General features: G+C 35.2%; 1 protein-coding gene across 2 annotated transcripts in view; it reads left to right on the top strand.

Annotated features, from left to right (window-relative positions):
* The window catches only part of LOC139695172 (uncharacterized), a 593,181-nt gene that overhangs the window by 566,040 nt on the left and 7,984 nt on the right, over positions 1 to 19,157 (top strand). For both annotated transcript variants that reach the window (XM_071593839.1, XM_071593840.1), the window contains exon 5: positions 16,739 to 16,913. In XM_071593839.1, coding sequence (XP_071449940.1) covers positions 16,739 to 16,913 — 175 coding nt within the window. The remainder of the gene's footprint in view (positions 1 to 16,738; positions 16,914 to 19,157) is intronic.

Here is a 19,157-nt window from a genome sequence, read left to right as displayed (position 1 = left end):
TTTAATATCGATTAATTAATATGTTATCTGTTCTATTTTATTTATCTTTTTTTCCTACTTTTTAGGTTAGCTCGCACATCGTTTTGCAATAGAAAAGGATAAAAATGTGAAATGTATGTAGGCCTAATATATCAATTCCGATGGAAATTCTAAGAGTTAATTTTCTCAGAATAATACATATTTAAAATAATTGTCTGTTGTTGAAGAAATTGACGAATAATAAATGAATGACAGACTAAATTTACATTGTTTACCAATGGTTAAGATTTAATCAATTTTTTAAAAGCCGTTGTGTGTAGTATATCCGTGACGGAAACCACTTTAACGAGTTTCTAAAATGTGTTTACTTCTTCGTGAAAAATCTTAGACGAAGCATCCTTATAAGAGGTGCGACAACATCAAAGAATATTTATACCAAAAGAGTTTTGAAAATATTGGCAGTTGATTTGTAAAAAAAAAGATTCAACAGCACAAGTTTTGAGTCTCTGTTACCAATTTAAATAAAGATTTCCTTAATGGACTATTTCACGTTAAAAAAATCCACTCTCAATTCCGATATTGGGGATGTTTCAGTCCAGTAGACAGAGCGCTGAACTAATGACCAGAAGGTCCGAGATTGATCCCGAGTGACGCCTATGGGCACCCTCAGCTTTATCCAATCTTTGTGATTTTCCGGATAACAGTTCTTCCTGGGAAACCATTAGCGGCACAGGGAAAGAAACTGGCTCCCCTACCCTAATGTGTGAATTTTACACGCCGCTGGGCTTTGCACTAGGTGAGCATTAGGTTTCCTCCCTCTACCCTAAAATTTCAAATCAACATTCGCATTGAGGACCGTTGTGGTGGTAACGTAGTATCTGTTAAAGCCACTCACATTTCATCCCAATAAATATTGCGGGAAATACTTTTTTAATTCAGTTTTAATTATACGATTTCAATTCTAAGAATTTCCGATTAAGCCATCTTAATTGGATTCCATCCCAATTTGAATCCTAATTTTCCCTTAATTTCAATTTTGCTAATCGATTCTTTCACGGAATTTTTTCGTAAGATATATCAAAGTTTTGGAAGAGGGGTAGGGCTATCGAGTTGATAAGTTCGGATAAGGTAGGAAAGGTGGATGCAAGAGATGGAGATAATGAAATGCTAAGGATCGTGATATAGAGTGGAGAATTCAGGATCAGCGAGATGAAATTAAAAGAAAGGATAGGCAAGTTGAACAGTTAAGGCAGTCTGAAATTATGTGAATCTGTCTTACTGTTGCGTAGGGTTTTACGGTATTCTGTTGGCTAGGTATGAGATGTAGAATTTTGACGGTCTCTTAAAAACTACTATACGTCCCCGCTAAATGCATTGTTTCTTTAGGAATATCTGTATTTTAATGGAACGAGTTATTTAGACTGCTTTTTATGCAAACTACGAAATTCTCTCTTTTCCTGGGAGCCGTTTGATTGCTCGAGGGCTCAATATTCAATGAGACTGCAAAGATTGTAACCTGTTTCTAATTCCTGGAAAAGTAATTTCATATTAAGAATGATTCCGTAGGGAAAGCTAAGAGCCCTTTATTGGTTTGTACTTGGAGAATACTTTACGAGAAAAGATATCCAAAAATGTTAAAATTATTCTGGTTCTGGTGGGACCATTTACTTGACTACTGGACGCAATTCCATCGTTGCATCACTTATCCATTTTCATTCATGCTCACAGAATATCTTCATTGATTTCATTATCACTAAATTAGCGGGCAATAATTTCAAAGGTTAATATTTTTCGTATTTTTCTTTCAATTTCAATTCAATAGTGAGCCTTAACCCGTCCTGGGATCAATGCAACAATTTCAGAGTGTAAAAATCATTCGCCTTGACTGGGACTCGCCCAATCAAGGCGAATGATTTTTACACTCTGAAATTTTTGCATTGAAATCCATTTAGCGGATGACTCCGTTAAAAGTTACTGTTGCGGTATCTCCCGCAGTTTCTTTGGAAATCCGTACTGGGATGTTCTTAGTTAAAAATATTCGGTAAAATATCTGAGGGAATGACTATTTTGCAGCTGAAATCATTCAGCATGACAGTCTGATGTACTTGTATGTTTACGAATCAACATCTATAGGATTTTTTGTTGGAAAAATATATTAGGTGTTGTCTATTCCACAAAATTCATTCTCCCGACTCGTATAATTTAATACAAAAGATGCAAAATACTTGACTTTTTGACATTATCTGACTTTTATACCTGACTTTTGAGCCCGATTCTTTGGCATTCTATGATATGAGAAAATGAAAACATTATTAGTCGTGGATCAATAACGCAATATGCCCATTAAGTTATCAAAAACTTTTGTTTAAAAAAATTTTTCTCAATTTTTCAATTAAGAAAAAGAAAATTACAAAATAAAATAAAAAATAAAACTTCTTCAATCGTATTTTAGTTAAATTTCCATGGCTGTAGGTAAATAATTTCATGCTTTTTTATTAGTGAAAATGTTCTTATATGAAGAATGTTCGACTTTCCCTTACTTTTTAAAAAATAAGCCATTTGAGTTTAGATCTGTTCCGCTTTCTTGGTATTATTGATTCTTTCCACGGTCATTTGATTTAAAGGAACGTTCCCGAAAAATGTTCACTTCTATTTGAAGTGGAAATGCTCACAAATTTTAGTCAGACAATCGTGCAAACATACCTATTTGAACGTTTCCCATTTTTATTCAGTTCTGTTCGATTGAGCCATCTAGTGATCAATGGTCAATTTCAAAGGAACCTTTGTCTTTTCTTTTTTCCAATATTACATGTACAATCTTTCCGGTATGTCTCTTTTTAAATTCTTACAACCAACTTTTGAACCTATGAGTTTCCCTCTTTTAACTAGCATTCCCTCTAATTTCAACACTTTGTTTCTAAAATTATTTCTTTCTATGGTATCTTCTTGTAGCTGTTTTTTTTTATTGGATCCAACTTATTAGTGCCTTCTTTTCTTCAAGATATTTGACTGTAGGTTTATTAAACTATAGTCTTCTATTCTGTAAAGAGTCAAAAAAAATTCCCTACTTTTTTTGTTTCCGCTATATTTTCTATGATTATCAGTATTTCAAAATCAACATCGTTTAACTACATGCGTCTATTCTTTCTATTCAATGTAATTTCCCACGTCCATTCAATGTCATTTCCTTAGTATATCACCCTTTCCCGCCAGTCCAGAAATCATCGGCATCGGCCCGTTTCATCTCCCTCACTCCAAATGATGTCTACTCTCTATCTCTAACCATCTTCATCTTAGCGTATTCTAACTTCTCGTACATTCACCCTAATGTCCTAATGCTTCGTATCCCTATTTTGCCTGCCTTGAATGATAATTTCAACCCAGTGGTCCTCACCCGGAGATCCGACTCCCTCTCACAATATGCAGTCATAACAATATCGAACCGAAAAGCCCGCATATACTATCTTATATTACAAAATTAAGTGATTTAGTCAAACATATCGCTTATTGAATTTTTTCTTAGGAAAACGTATACGTGAAGGGGTTTTTTGTGTGTAAGCTAATGTATACTCGAATTCATGTATGAAATAAAATTTCTGCATGTATGTCTTCTGACTTCTGACTCTGACTGACACCCCCTGCCACGTGCCCATGTGCCTGTTTGCGGCCTCTTGCGAAGATATATAGATTCTAACAATAAGATAAACTATCATTAATAGGAATTGAAGCAATTGTATGGAATGACAAAATACGCCTCTAATGTTCGTGACTGCATTGCATTGTCTCATTTAGCATCTTCTTTCCAAAAAAAATTAATCAAAGGTTAAAAGTTTTTCAAATTTGCAAGAAATATATTTGATCACATCTTACCATAAGGCAGGAATCATGATCGTGACGTTTCTGATTTAAAGAGATCACCATTTCATCAAATTGATATATCTTCCAATCACCCCAAGGCAACACAGTTCCCTCTTCTGTATTTATGTTTACCAACAGTGGTTTGTTTTGCCCTCAGTATGAACCATATATTGACGGTAACTATTCATCTCTTCAAACCCTTTCGGATATTTTCATTTCAATTAATAAATGGGATAGCGTAAAAAAGAATAATCAATTCACTTCAAATATATTTCTCGGCGAAATCCAAAAGCTCTCATTCGCCGGCAAATGTGCTCAAAAACCGTATAACTTAGAAAATTAATTTCCGTAGAAATATTATTTTATTTTAGGAATACGAAAGATTTTGAGGGAACTTAATAGATAATATTGAGACAAATATTTTAGATATTTGAAATTCGGAAACCATAACAGAAATTTAGGTTTTCTTGACCAATGCAAAATCTCTTGTGAAATCTAAATCTTATCATCGTGCAGACAAATGTGAACATTTTTGAAACCACGGTTGTCACTGCTGCGACAAAAGAGGACAGTGACTCCACGTTTTGAAATTGTTATAATTTTTAAGGTTATCCCTTGATTCATCTCGTATTCTGTGGTATAGTTTCATTTATTAGTAGTTTACAAGAGTTGCATTTCATGTTGATATTTAACTTATGCCCATCAAAGTCTCGGATGAATGAAGCAAACCATGATGATTTCTCAAGCATAAACCTTAAGTAACAGAATATCTTAGAGCAAAGGGCGGTTGTTTTCTTTGATAAGCAACATAGCCCTCATTCATTGACGCAGTTTTGAAATCAGACGCTGAACCAATCTTACTCTTAGATATATTTAAATGCCGAAAGCAGGAAGCGTGTTTTCCAGCGGGGGTTTATCTGTCATTCTCGATCTGACTCTCGTGACTTACAAAAGAGACGTCAAATCAGGTCATGCGAGACAAAAAATTATGCCATAACGACCACGACCAAAAGAAAAAAATTTATATATTATTCCTCAAAAGTTCTGTTACTTCCATGAAATTCCAATCTAGAGGAGAATTTGTTGGTCATAAGTAGTACGTGTGTATCTTCTTAATTGTTTTATTCTGTAAAGAGAGCCTTCTTTAGACATTCATATAAAATTTTAGAATTAATTTCATATAAACTTTCTAAATATCGTACAGCCAGAAGGCTATTTTAAAGGTCAGGGTTGTCGGAAATCAAAGTTTTCCCTAGCAAAATTGTGTATATTAACATTAGAACTCTTTACAAAATAGACACTAATTGGGTGGCGTATTATGAAGCACATTCACATACTGCAGTATGACGGGGTATAAAAAGCCCTTTTTGTTGAAGTTTTTATTTATATTTTTGGAAAACTTGTTTTTAGTTTTAGATGCATAGAATCCTCTAAGCTAATGCGGTAGTAAATTTCTCTCTATCGATTTCCGCTTATATTAACGACAATGGACACAAAGTCATTCACACCCAATGCTCGTACTGACGGCCAAAATTATGTAGTTCTTCATACTCTTCAAAGAACTCGTACCCTCTCATTTTATTGACCAACTAAAAATTGGTATATTGGCATTTTCAGGGACAAAATATACAAAAATAATATTCCATAGATTTTTTCATTTTCGTTTTCAGAACCAATTCGATCCTAGCCACTCAGTAGCAGTTTAGCTATGGAAGTCATATATTTATTATCCATTTATCCATCAGTGATATAGTTTCCATTGTATATCTGAGACTCATTTGACATGGTTGAGGACTGAACAATTTATGGGCATAGTGTTGGTATTATTATTACAAGAACATATGCCATATAGATGCGTTTATGTATATATAAATATATATATATATATATATATATATATATATATATATATATATATATATATAATGTATAACACTTAGCACTAGTGGACACAGACAAAAACACAGAAACACACAAAAAAAGAGACTCACTATTTTTCGAATTTTCGGTGGTCGTTGCCACCTTTATCAAGGAGGAGAGGGACAGAACTCCCTCTGAGTTCTGTCCCTCTCCTCCTTGATAAAGGTGGCAACGACCACCGAAAATTCGAAAAATAGTGAGTCTCTTTTTTTGTGTGTTTCTGTGTTTTTGTCTGTGTCCACTAGTGCTAAGTGTTATACATTATTATTCACGTCCGTGAGTCTTTCAAAAAGTGTTATATATATATATATATATATATACACACATATATATTTATATATATGTATGAATATATATATATATATATATATATATATATATATATATTCATACATATATATATATATATATTCATACATAAATATATTTATATATATATATATATATGTATATAAAATATACAGTCCACACCTAAGTCATTCATTAATGCTTGATGCACACACAATACAAATGGGATAGATTAAATAGGTGTTTTTTAAGAAAGATTACGCAAACGAAAACAACTCACTTCAGGGTATGAGGAGTCACTCATGAATGTGTGTATATATATATATATATATATACTACCTTGATCAAAAATTTCCCGGAATTTATTCAGAAAATTAAAAATACAAGTTTATTCATCTAAATCTATATTGTCCCCTTCAAAGTAATCCCCATCGACTGCAACACACTTATGCCAGCGCTTGATCCAATCCTCGAAACATTTTTTATATTCGGTTTTCGGTATGTCCATCAGTGCTTCCTGCGATTTTTCCATTACTTCCTCTCGGCTGCTAAAACGCGTTCCCCGTAATGGTTTTTTAACTCGATTGAACAGAAAGAAGTCACAGGGAGCCAAATCAGGTGAATTCGGTGGCTGTTGGATGGTATTTGTTGCATTTTTCGTCAAAAAATTACGAATAATGATAGCACTGTGCGACGGTGCGTTATCATGGTGCAAAATCCACGAGTTTTCTGCCCACATTTCTGGTCTCTTTCGGCGAATTGCTTCACGCAAACGTCTCATAACGCCCAAATAATACTCTCTGTTTACTGTCTGGCCTTCTGGCAAAAATTCATGATGCACTACACCGTTGTAATCCATGAAAACCGTCAGCATTGCCTTCTTTTTTGACTGAAAACGACGTGGTTTTTTTGGTCTCGGCTCATTTGGTGAACGCCATTCACTTGCCTGATGTCTGGATTGCGTGTCGTACTCATAAACCCACGTCTCGTCTCCAGTAATGATCCTTTTGATGAATGTGGGATCGGATTCAGCCTCGCAAATCATGTCTTTTGCGACGTCAACACGGTCTCTTTTTTGCATGAAATTGAGGTCTTTTGGCATGCTACACGACGGAAACCCAAATCATTAACCACAATGTCTTGGGCGGATCCATAGGCAACGTTCAAGTCCTCCGCTATTTCTCTGATGGTTAATTTGCGGTTATTGACCAACATTTCTTTTACTTTATCAATTTTTTCACCGACTTTCGATGTCGATGGTCTGCCACTGCGTTCATCATCTTCGATTGACTCACGACCACTTCTGAACCGCTCGTGCCACTGGTAAACGACCGTTTTTTTTAGAGAATCGTTGCCGAAACACTTTTCCAACATTTCCAACGTCCGTGCGCCACTAAATCCGTTTTTTACGCAAAATTTAATACAAGTTCGTTGTTGCAAATTTAAATCCATTTCTGCAATTGTAAAAAATCGCCAACACACACAGAGATAGATGTACTCTTGGCTACGTAACTTTTGCAAATGTCAAGTTATGACACTAAGATTTAAAGGGAATATCAACAACAGATGTACCAATTTAACAAAAAAACAGAACTCAAATCGGAACGATGGGAGCGCCACACGGTGGTTATTCCGGGAACTTTTTGATTAAGGTAGTATATATATATATATATATATATATATATATCTATATATATATATATATATATATTCATATGTATATATTTTATATATTTATATATATATATATATATATATATATATATATATATATATATATATATATATATATATATATATATATATATATATATATATATATATCACAAAAAAGAAAAGAAACTCACACGTTTTCGAATTTTCCCCTTTCCCCCACACCTTTCTCAAGGTAGAGAAGGAAGGAACTGAGGAGAAGGTGATGATAGAAGGGACCGGGGACGCTGGATGGAAGGGGAAGTTGGGGAAAGGTTAATGAGGAGAAGAGTTGGGAGGGGAATTTTTGGAAGAGTGGGAATAATATGGAAGGTTTTGGGAGCGGAGGGGGATTTAAAATTTGTGAAGATTGGGGTAATTAGTGTCTGATACCTGGTTCATTCCAGGAATCAAGGATCCAGATAGACGCCTGCTCTATTGTTTTGAGTTTGAGCAGAGGGTCAAAGGGTGGGAGGTATGCTAAAATGGAGACACTATAGCATTTATCAAAAGGAGTGTTGTGCTCGGAGGCGTGTTTTGGGATTGGGAATATCCCAATCAGGAAATAATTTTAGCGTGAGGCCCGGTGGTTATTGATTCTAATATTTAAGGGTCTGGTACACTGTCTAATATAAAAGGCAAGGCATATTTGACACTTCATAAAGTAAACTACATTGCTGGAAGTACATGAGAAGTAGGAAATAGGTGGAAGAGAGTTAAAAAGCGGGTGGGAGAGGGATGGGGTTCAGGTTTTGAAAATAGGACATGTTTTGCATCTAGGTTCCTTGCAGGGCATGTGAGTGACTTCATTATAATTTGATTGGATTCAACTGAAATGATTGTTATCTCCATTGAATTTTAAACGTGGACTAGAAAACCCCGCCTTCGTTCACATGAGAGCAGAACCTCAAGTTTCTATCTACACCTGTGCAAGAGGGATGTGATTTTCATTTTTTATTTCAGTTTCATTAAATCGATCTTTGTTTTTTCTACGTTTATACAAATATTTAACGACTGAATTTGACGCCATTTGACAGATGAGAAAATAGGAGCGGGTGTGCTTGAAAGTCAAAGACACTTATCGGTCGATTTGAAGTCAAACTATATAATCGTTTTTAAAATTATCCTTATATCTCAAACTACAAATCAGTACCTACAATGGACGGTCTAAATAAGGACAGCCGTGTGCATTCTGGCATAGGACAACCTTCGTGCACTGGCTCGTACGTGAGCACGAGAGCCTCTGAGAGTAGAGTGAAGGAGTGAGAGAGGAAGCGAAGGATGGAGAGTAGGCATTCAGGGAAAGTATGGTGGAGGGATGGAGTGGAACGAGACGAATGAAAGGGTTCTCCCAGTGTTCCCTTTGCCCACAAAGTCTAAGTGAAGAGCTCTCTGGGAACAAAAGTGACCCCTTACCCACCAGTGCACCTTCACAAGTGAGGATATAAACAAGAAAATATATTCATAGAGTTTTAAGCAGCTATTCAAAATTCAGCAGAACCCTAACAGACTTTCAATTTACGATGACATGAATACATTTTTAAATGTGATGCAAATGACTTCGCATTATTTTATATATGTTGTATCAAAATAACTTCCTGTGAATGCATTATTTGTTTTGTCTAAATAATATAAATGTCAATAAACCTATTTATATTAATAGTGGATACTTATTAGCCCCTGCGTTAAGGGCATTAGGCCTTGATATGCTATGTATCTGTTTATCTATTAAATTAAAGATCGTTTCTTTCCACATGATTTTTTTATACGCTGTTCTTTAAATATGTATATGTGAATTTCCTACGCCGTTGGATTGAGTAGGATGTACACTACTATCACCTATCAAACCGACCATCGGGTTGATAACCGTTTTCATGCCTAGTATTTCCTGAATTAAGAATCATGCGGCGATTTTTTTATATTGCATATTTTAACTCATTAAGGGAAAGTTGGCTGCAACGGATGCGGTAACAATGATGCTGAAAAGTACCAAGGCCTTGATTCTATTAATAGGCTTACCTTTTCCAGGTTATATCATCAAAAATGGTTATGCACAGAATATCATAGGGGTTAATTAAAGCTGTTTCTTTACACCTAGCATTATATGAAAGAGTATTTTTTAAACATTTATTAACGTTAACATACATTTGACTATTCCGCGCCTAATTTGGTGCCTAAACGACGACTGATGCTTGCGTTTCGTGTAACACCCGGGTTTGGGCCAAGTAAACATTGCGTGAGATATCAACATGTTTGCATTTCCATTCAATTTAATTAATAGAATTCAGAAATTTACGCCGAAGCTACGTTATTCAACATAAATTTCGTTTAATTTCTCTGAATTTTTAATGTTATCCCGCTCCCAATGCAACGTCCCCAAATAGCTCAAAAACAGAATTATGTGTTGCTTCAAAAAAAAGGCTAAATATGCGAATGAAATTGAGAGATGATGGGAATACTAGACGAGTATTAGGGTTATTATTTTTGATAGATGAGAAATGTATGTAGATGAAAACACTCTTACTATGGATGGAAGAGAATACAATTTCAAAACTTTGCCCCTCTTGGTCTGAAGAAATACCATTTTCACTGAATCTAGAAAAAAATTCAAGCATCAGTTACTACGGGAGTGGAATTGGGTTGTTAAAACTCATTTATGAGCCATTAAAAAACCCAGCTTAGGAACGAATAAAAATTTCCATGTTTATATTTTAAGGATGTAGAAAAAAGTTGGTTCGTACTATTTTCTGCAGAGAAAAACGGTTGAAAAATAAAAACGAACGTTAATGTATGACTTATTGTTATCCAACGTGACTTCAAATGTAGTTAACTTGATTTTTGTGCGTAATTTGATTTTTTATGCCCCTCGCTAGCATTTTCAATGAATAAGGATGATAAGATGCGGTATTTAAAGCTAATTTCATATCATGAGGTATACCTATTTCAAATGTTTCATTATCTTTACACCATCATTCACTTAATAACCTACTCTCTCTAGAAATTTTCCACGAGCATTCATTTTCAAGAGCCTCTTCAAAGCTCGAGAAGCGCCACTAGATTTCCTTTCACAAAGTTTACCTTCACTTCTTTCCCAAGAGTTCCAAGACATATTCCCTCCAAGAGTGCCATTTGGAAATTCAGCAGTCGGTTAACTAAGATCTAGAGTTAATTAGAAGTTATTGATAGATACATTAGACTTTCTGTTGGAATTATTCGCCTTTCCTTGACCAGCACATTTGGAATGAATGCGATGAATCAGGTACTCCTTCAATATGCGGAACCATGCAGCCTTTTCCATGTCTAATGAATGATTTTTTGTTGCCAACGAAATTTGGAAGCGTGTTTCCTGATACCGTAAGTGAATACAGCCTAATTGGTACGTATATTCTAAAGCAAGCTCAAATGCTACTAGGAGACTCTGAGAAAAAGTTTGTAGTTATTTGAAGACCTTTACTCCAGATTATAGGTCACCGACTTGAGTTGAACTGTACTGAGGGGGAAAATACCAGGTTGTAAAAAAGAGTGAAGACAAATCCACAAGTTCTCATGGAAAATTACTTTATCGGTGTACAATCACATTAATAATTGATAATAAATTTAAGTTAAATAAAGAGAGAGTTAAAAGAAGCGGTTCTAAATGCTATTCATCAGTCCAGGGACCGAATAAATATCTTGTATAGGCTACAAATGACGACCGATGCTAACTGCAGGTCACTGAATAAATAGAAGCTTATAATTCAATTGGAAATGCGTTGTAAAGAAGCTGTCATCGAACGTCATCACTGTTTCTTTCATTTGATTGTCCATTGTCCAATTATTTGATTATAAATTCTTCTAAAACATTTTAAAAAAACAATATACTTGCATTACGGTTTTCTTACCTTCTTTGTTTAAGTCATTGTTGTTTTCTTCTCTGAGTGATTTAGACCAATTTGAATGTCCATATTTTTTTATATTTCTAACGGTGGCTTAAGGAATGTTTTCGAAAGAAATAAATGCACAATATTCGAGGCCACTCCAACGTCTCAAATCAACTTAGTTTAAGATTGATATGGCCAGTAACTCGAAAACTCCTCTGGCAGCAAATACGCTGGCAAAAGCTGAATGCCATTCCGAAAGAGTGATTGATCCACCAGACGGTTAATCCACAAGACGGTTGTGGCGGAAAGGCTCACATTCAAAAGCGGGTATAGTCTAGCGGGAAAGTGAAATTACCTCTATTTAATTCTCCCAGGACATTGACTTCCAAAGTTTGTATGGTCTCTTATGAAGCGAACGCATGTACTCACGTTCAATGTAACTTTCTAGAAGTAAAATAAGTAGCGCCTCTGATTGTGTGAAAAGATATTTCGGAAGGATAATATTGAAATATATTAGACCCATCGTAAATCATGCACATTAATTAAATTCACCCTATTAGATGTATTCTGTTTCAGCGCACATTGATACTGCCAGCATCCTCCGTTAGATTGGCCGTTAATGTAGAATAATTTATTTAATTCAAGTAGAGAGATCATCAATTTGACTTTAACGAAAATCACTTTACTCTTTACATTTTATTTGACATGAAATATCCCTCTATAAATGAATGGATACACTATACAATCTTATGAGTAGTTTTGAATTCTCTAAACGAGTTAAGTGGAAATTACTTTTTGTGTTTGCATTACTATTGCTCTGTCATTTCAATGTTATTATATGATAGTCTACCGTTTAAAATAGACACAAACTTAAAACCCCTATATTTCTAAATTTTGCCTGACAGGCGCAACAGATACCAAACTGCACAATAAGATGTTCTTAAATTCCGCATGCATTCTCCTTTCCTTCATTCCGTTTAACAGTGTATCCTTTACCTCCTCCTATATTACTTGTTTTGGGTTCACCCCTCTATGGTGGATTATCATTCACAATCTCTATTACAGTCTCTTTATAATGGGTGAAAAAATTCATTAGTGAATGTTTCCGCATACTAATGCCTATATTTAAAAGATAAAACCCGAATAAACCACCCTCGACTGTTATTTTTCAAATATTCTTTAGTAAATACACTTGCTAAATCTCTCTTGAGCGCGGATAAGAATTCGTATCCACGTTACCCTTTCGCTACGTACTCAACTTTGGTGGCGTAGTTTTAAAATGCCTGGATAAATTCTAATAAGTAAACTGTAGTTACAGAGACATTTATGAATAATCAAATACTCAATTTTAAGCTTTAGGAGATAAATTAAAATAAATAGGAGCCTGTTCTGAGCGAAGTGCACTGATGTTTGCGATTTCCTAGTAGAAATCCCGCAAGAACGGAAATCAAATAATCGTATTCGGCTTCCGTTAATCACTCCTCGCGGTTTTTAGTTCTAATAACATTGGTGGATGGATCTATTTGGGATATAATTAGCATAGGTTTGAGTACCTTCCTTTATAGGTTGCTGCAAGATCGGAAATCGAATGAATGGATTGAGCTATTGAAACTTTATTACATTTCGGTTTACGGGTTAGCGACAAAAGATAAATGTGAAGCATTTTACGGTTCTGCAAATTTAGATAGGGTTTGGGGAACAGGAAAGCCTGCGCTGTTATCTCTAGAGCACAGTGAGGGAGCTCGGCGGAGAATGTTTACTTGCAGCACACTCGGAACGTTTGCTGGCAGTCAGGGACATAAATATGTCAGTTCGAATGGTGTTCGAATTCGTCGATGTTCCACTTTTCTGACGACGGTGGCAATAAAGCGAGCCAGAATTTTATGTACTCATGTTTCGTAGTCGGTATGGTCAGTCATTCGAAGAGACATTTACGAGCGTGAAAAACGTCATTTTAGCACGAATGAGAAGAGCATAATAACGATAGATGGCACATGCATCGAGGTTTCCATTAAATAGGTCGGCAAAATAGATGCAAGCAAAGTGACCAAAAGGTTACAGTGTTGTATTTATTAATTATTTATCAGCATTATTTTGTTATTTATTTATTGTGATTTAAGCATAAACATGACGTTTAATCTTTTCAACTACTTTCATCGCTGTGTGTGAAAATGTTTACGTTTTAATAAGACTAAAATATGTACACGGCTGTATTTTATTCAATAAGTGAATAAATGGCTTACAGGAAGGAGATTATACTCGGAAAAGGAGGGGATTTCGAAAAAAATCTATTTTGAATAGTGAGGAAAATCGCAATTTTGGAAGAGATGTAGAGACTGCATCAGCAGTAGACGAAAGGTATAAGCCAAAAATGAGACAATGCTGAAAAATAAAAATGGTTATCTCGAAAAATTAAGGAGTTTTCATTCATGAACGGTAAATACTAATGGTATATTAAAAATTATCTAATTCTATTTGCAAGCCACCCTCGTAATTATTGTAATTTCATAACACAACACAAGAGTGTTACACTCTTTGATGGATTTCGTTGCTGCTATGAAGCATAAAATTTGTGAACGTAACTCACAACTAGTGTGCATTAACCCCTCTTTGTATATCAATGAACGAGCCAATTTAAGTGAGAATCGGAATATTCTATTAAAAACAAAATTGTTTGCCTCATTTCTTCCTAAAATCCGAGATATTCTAGAGTTAATGATATTTTTACTGTTACTAGGACGATGACATAGCATAGCATAGTGACGATGTGTTACATAGAACAAAATTAATATATGTTATACATCATAAATGCAGGCGTGATGTGGTGGAACCATTCCATAATAACAGAGACGAAAAATCTTGCAATTTTCCACTTAATGAGACTTCAAAAGTGGAAAATTATTTATTGCTATTACAGTTATTTAGTGAAAAATTGCAAGAGTGGTTGTCGCTATTATTAAATATATGTTTTTAACTGTCATATAAAATTTATTAGTAATATGTCATTAAAAAAATAAGTGTAAATAGTAAACATTTGGCAGTTTGTTTTCATGTAATTATCTCACGTTTTGTAAAATTGACAGGAAACAAAGCAACTCCTACGAAAACGCTTGAAGCCTCTTCAAAATTCGTACCCCTGAGGACTTAGTTTGTACCGTTTTACCCTTAAAAAGAGAAACTTTAGACTTATACAATTGAAAGGAGCTTGTACGTAATTCAGGTGTTACACCAACACGTATATATGGTGATCCGGGGCAAGAGTCAAGAAGAAATAAAAGACGGAGAATATTTTTTGTTCCCTAGGTCCAGAATGTCTAACGCCATTAATCCTTCCGTACCAACACTATTAGGACGTGAGAAGCAGATTGATGGAGTTTATTTTCAAAAATTCTGTTAATATTTGAGCTAATAGAATGTTCATTTTTTGATAATACGAACCTGCACTATAAAACTTTTTCTCTCTCAGCGTGGCAGACATACTTTTGGGTGCAACAAACGTACTCTATTGGGCGCGTCGAATTATAAACTTTTCCATATCTCACGATGGTGTTATATACTAGGTCTGCTCAAAACATTGCAGTTATAAGCCCGAAGGTTGGTTTAATGGGTGAGTCTAGAGCTACCTAGATATAAGATAAAGACCACCGAATACTTAAATTAACAGCGGGTGTAATTCACACATTCTACGATTTCCCAGGAAGATCTGGTACCTATAAATGTACAAAGCTTGTTCAAACCTGAGTCCTCTGGTCAGTAGCTCAGCCCTCTACCTACTAGACTATCACTTCCCATGATCAAAAGAGAGCGATCATATTTTTTTAACCAAATTGGGCTAACATTTCATGATATATTGTTAACATAATGTATAATGTATAAAAATAAACAGGGGCTGTTCCAAAAATAAGTATTATTTTTCTCGTTGTCCTTTTCGACTCAAAAGGCGTTATCTTCAAAACGTTTTTGCCACAGGGACACACAGTTAACAGTAATGTTTTACGTGTAAGACCTCGAAAGGCAGTGGAAGAGTTCAATACGTAAGGAAGAAGATATTTGCCAAATGGAGACTGCTCTACGACAACGTGCCGTCCCGCACCGTCTTCCTCGTGACCAAATACCTGGCCAACCACAAGGTCTCAACGCTCCCAAGCCGCCCTACAGCCCTGATGAGGTATCGCTAGACTTCATTTTGTTTCCAAGAATAAAAAACAGGGCAAAAGCAACCATTGTGGAACGCTCGATAATGTCAAAGAGGCCGTGACAAGGTGCCTGAATGAGGTGCCCGTTGAAGACTTCCAAGAAGCGTACCACGACTGGCAGAGGCGCTGGCATCAGTGTGTTGATACACAACAGTGTTTTTTTAAAGAATTTTTGTCATTTCTAATTTGATTTTCATCTCTGTTTTGATATTTTTGCCGGATTAATTCATTTTATTTTAGGGTACATACCCTGTACATGGTTAAGTTGCATTGTTTGAATTTCAGTATTGCGTCAGCGGCAGCCGTTGCAACAGTTTTAGTTAGCTCGCACCTGCTTCTGATGATGAAAAACGCTTTCCGTGATGAATGTGTACATTACGCCATCATAATTGACCCCCTTCTCTCAACATGGAATTCAAGGGTTAAGTATCCATCGATATAAAACGATCGCAGTGTCTTCGAAAAGAATGTGGAGGTAAGTCTGCTAAACCGAATTTTGCAGTTTCGCAGTGAACGCCGGTATGGACGTCGTATAATGTGTGATTGCGTTTTCCTTTGCGGGACGGTGTTCACTGTTGAAGCGCTATGGTTCGTTTCGAACACCGATAATCAATTATGTCTCCTCAATTACTTCCGTTCGTGTGATAGGGCGGTAAAGGAAGGAAAGGGAACTGTAACTTTACTCACCTCATTTGCGGTAACATTCCACGAACGAATTGCATACAATTAAAGTTAGCGGTCGGTTTATAAGCGAGTAGTCTATTTTCCCGCGAAACTATTTTAATTAGAGAACTCTAAATTTGTTTCTATCAATTCTATTGACTATTATAGCAGTAACATGTGTTTTTATCATTTTTTCATGCACAATATCCCGTATAATGACTAAATAATTTGAGAATCATTATTTATGAATAACTGATAAGTGTATATTTTTTACCATATTAGCGCCTGAACTCAAAGTGGTTGACGAGCATGGTCATGCTGTAAATGATCGCTACTACAAAACGGGAAGTACCATCGAGCTGACATGTCGTGTGACAAATATCCTGACACCATCTCACGTCGTGTGGACTAAGGATGATGGACCTCTCCCAACCAAAGTCACCACTACAGGAATAAGGTAACATGTAATTACTTAAAACATTCATTTTAGTTGCTAGCCTACTAAATAACATGAGTAAATTTACCGGAACAACTCATGCTTAGATAAACTTTAACGTGTATTTTTAATGAGATAGATTACAGGAAGCATCCAATGGTAATGGTTAGAGTAAACAATGCAGTTAATGCCAAGAAAATTAGCCCTTCCAGACAAATGAGCTTATTTGCTTGACGTTAACTGTCAAGTCCATTAGCTCCTTAGGTCTAGAAAAAGGAAGTGGGCCAATTTTTAAGCCACAATCATTAATATTCTTTCATTTTCTGCTCTCAGATGTTTTTTATAAAAACTTGGCCTTCATAAGTTTAAAATAAACAGATTCGTTCGTTTACCTAGTTTACAGTTGCCTCTGCGAAGACCTGTACATTCGTAGCAACGAGACCTGTTGCTTTTTCCAAAAATTACCTTTTCCTAATGAGATATAACTTTGTGGATTAGGTTAAGCCCGTCTAATTCAATAATAATTTATGTCTTCCCATTTGGTGACAATGAAAGTAGAATAGTGCAGAAATATATTAAATATTAGGTCGTGTCGTGGATACTTTGATGAACCTAGTGAGATGGGTATTTCATTAAATTTATTGTCCTTTTTTTCACTTAGTTTTCTAAATTATTTCATCGAACTATTTGTAAATATAAGTTTCCATAGCATTCATTACTAAAGTTGTATTCTCAAGATTCAGCTTATCCCAATGGTGTTTTATTTTTATTTTTAACTGATTGAAAGAAGTGACTTACAAGTTCCATTTGATCAATAATTTTATCCTCTAACCCTTATACCCTCAAAAAACTTAAAAATATTCGAGTAACACGAGTGTCTTCAACATATTTTCACGCTTTTTCCCAATTGTCAGTATACATTAATGTCTTTATACTTTCTTATATCCTAAACGTTAGGCAATGTTTTAGACACAATTATATTGTTGCGTTGCCTACACTCCAGGATAAACTCAATAGCTAATTAGTTAAATTCTGCTCTTCAGCTGATATATAATCATTTCTCAATTTCACGTAACCATCGATGGGAGCCACTTTCACGACTTTCAGAAATTTTACTCCACCTCTTTCGTTAATGTTCCATGACTCAACCGCGGTGAAAGAACCTATGAAAAATTTATTGGGCTTTATCCAGGGACAACTAAATGAAAGTCATTGATTCATTCGACTTTTTGGCAAAACTATTCACGCTTCCACAAGTCAGCCCCTTTCTTCAGGGTCGATGTGGTGCTTTAGCGGCCCATTCAATGTTTGTCACTCTAACCTGTTTCCCTGTCCCTTGAGTTTGTCGGAATCGTGGCCAAGGTTCCTTTGGGAAATGCTTTCTCAGCCATCAGTATCGAAAATGTCTAGTTAGCCTATAAATAGCAGACTGGCCTACACAGTATGTATTAAACGCCGAGGATTTAGAGGATTTTCAATACGTGCGGATTATTAAATAAACGAATGTATTTGCCCTTAAGTTGACTTGCACAAGTATGGTGGATATTAATTTTAGAAAATAAAATGGATAAGTTATTTATTTTTGTGTTGCCACTTATTAACACAATGCACAGACACACGCCTATATATATATATATATATATATATATATATATATATATATATACATTTATATATATAACACATGCACACATGCATAAGTGCATGTCTATTTTTACGTGTCGACGGTCACATTCCCTCGTCGTAAAAATCATTCTGATATTCATTTATCTTTCTTCAACGAAGAAATATGACCGTAGAAACGTAAAAATATGTAATTATCCTATATATTTATACCTTTTTTACCATTTTAATCTTTTAATTGGTCTGATGGAAACTTTTTTGCTACCCTTTAGAAACAAATAAATTATAAATACGGATATTATGCATCTCCCTTGCAGCAATTTTATTAATATACGACCACATTGAAAACGAGACAATTTTCGGGTGGCCCTTGGCCTTAAAACTTGCCATTGCGTTCCTCCTTTCTTCTAGATTGCTGGGAATCGGTTCGATATAATTCATGCCTAACCAACTTTTATTTAATTGTGTCTGAAAATTAGCTGCTTATTTCATAGCCGTGACTTGAAGAGTCGGAGAACAAAAGGATAAAAATTAACCTTAACAGACCGAAAGATGAGCCAGTGGTGCCTCCCTGTGTCTGAAGGGTCGTTAAAACATTACTATATTTCTTACGAGCCAGCAAATTTCTCCTGATTTTAAGAG

Source organism: Hetaerina americana, unplaced genomic scaffold, assembly GCF_022747635.1.
Source record: "Hetaerina americana unplaced genomic scaffold, ioHetAmer1.1.p SCAF_6, whole genome shotgun sequence".
NCBI classification, from domain to species: domain Eukaryota; kingdom Metazoa; phylum Arthropoda; class Insecta; order Odonata; family Calopterygidae; genus Hetaerina; species Hetaerina americana.
The sequence above is the reverse complement of the archived record's forward strand: the minus strand, read 5'-3'. Positions and strand labels throughout refer to the sequence as shown.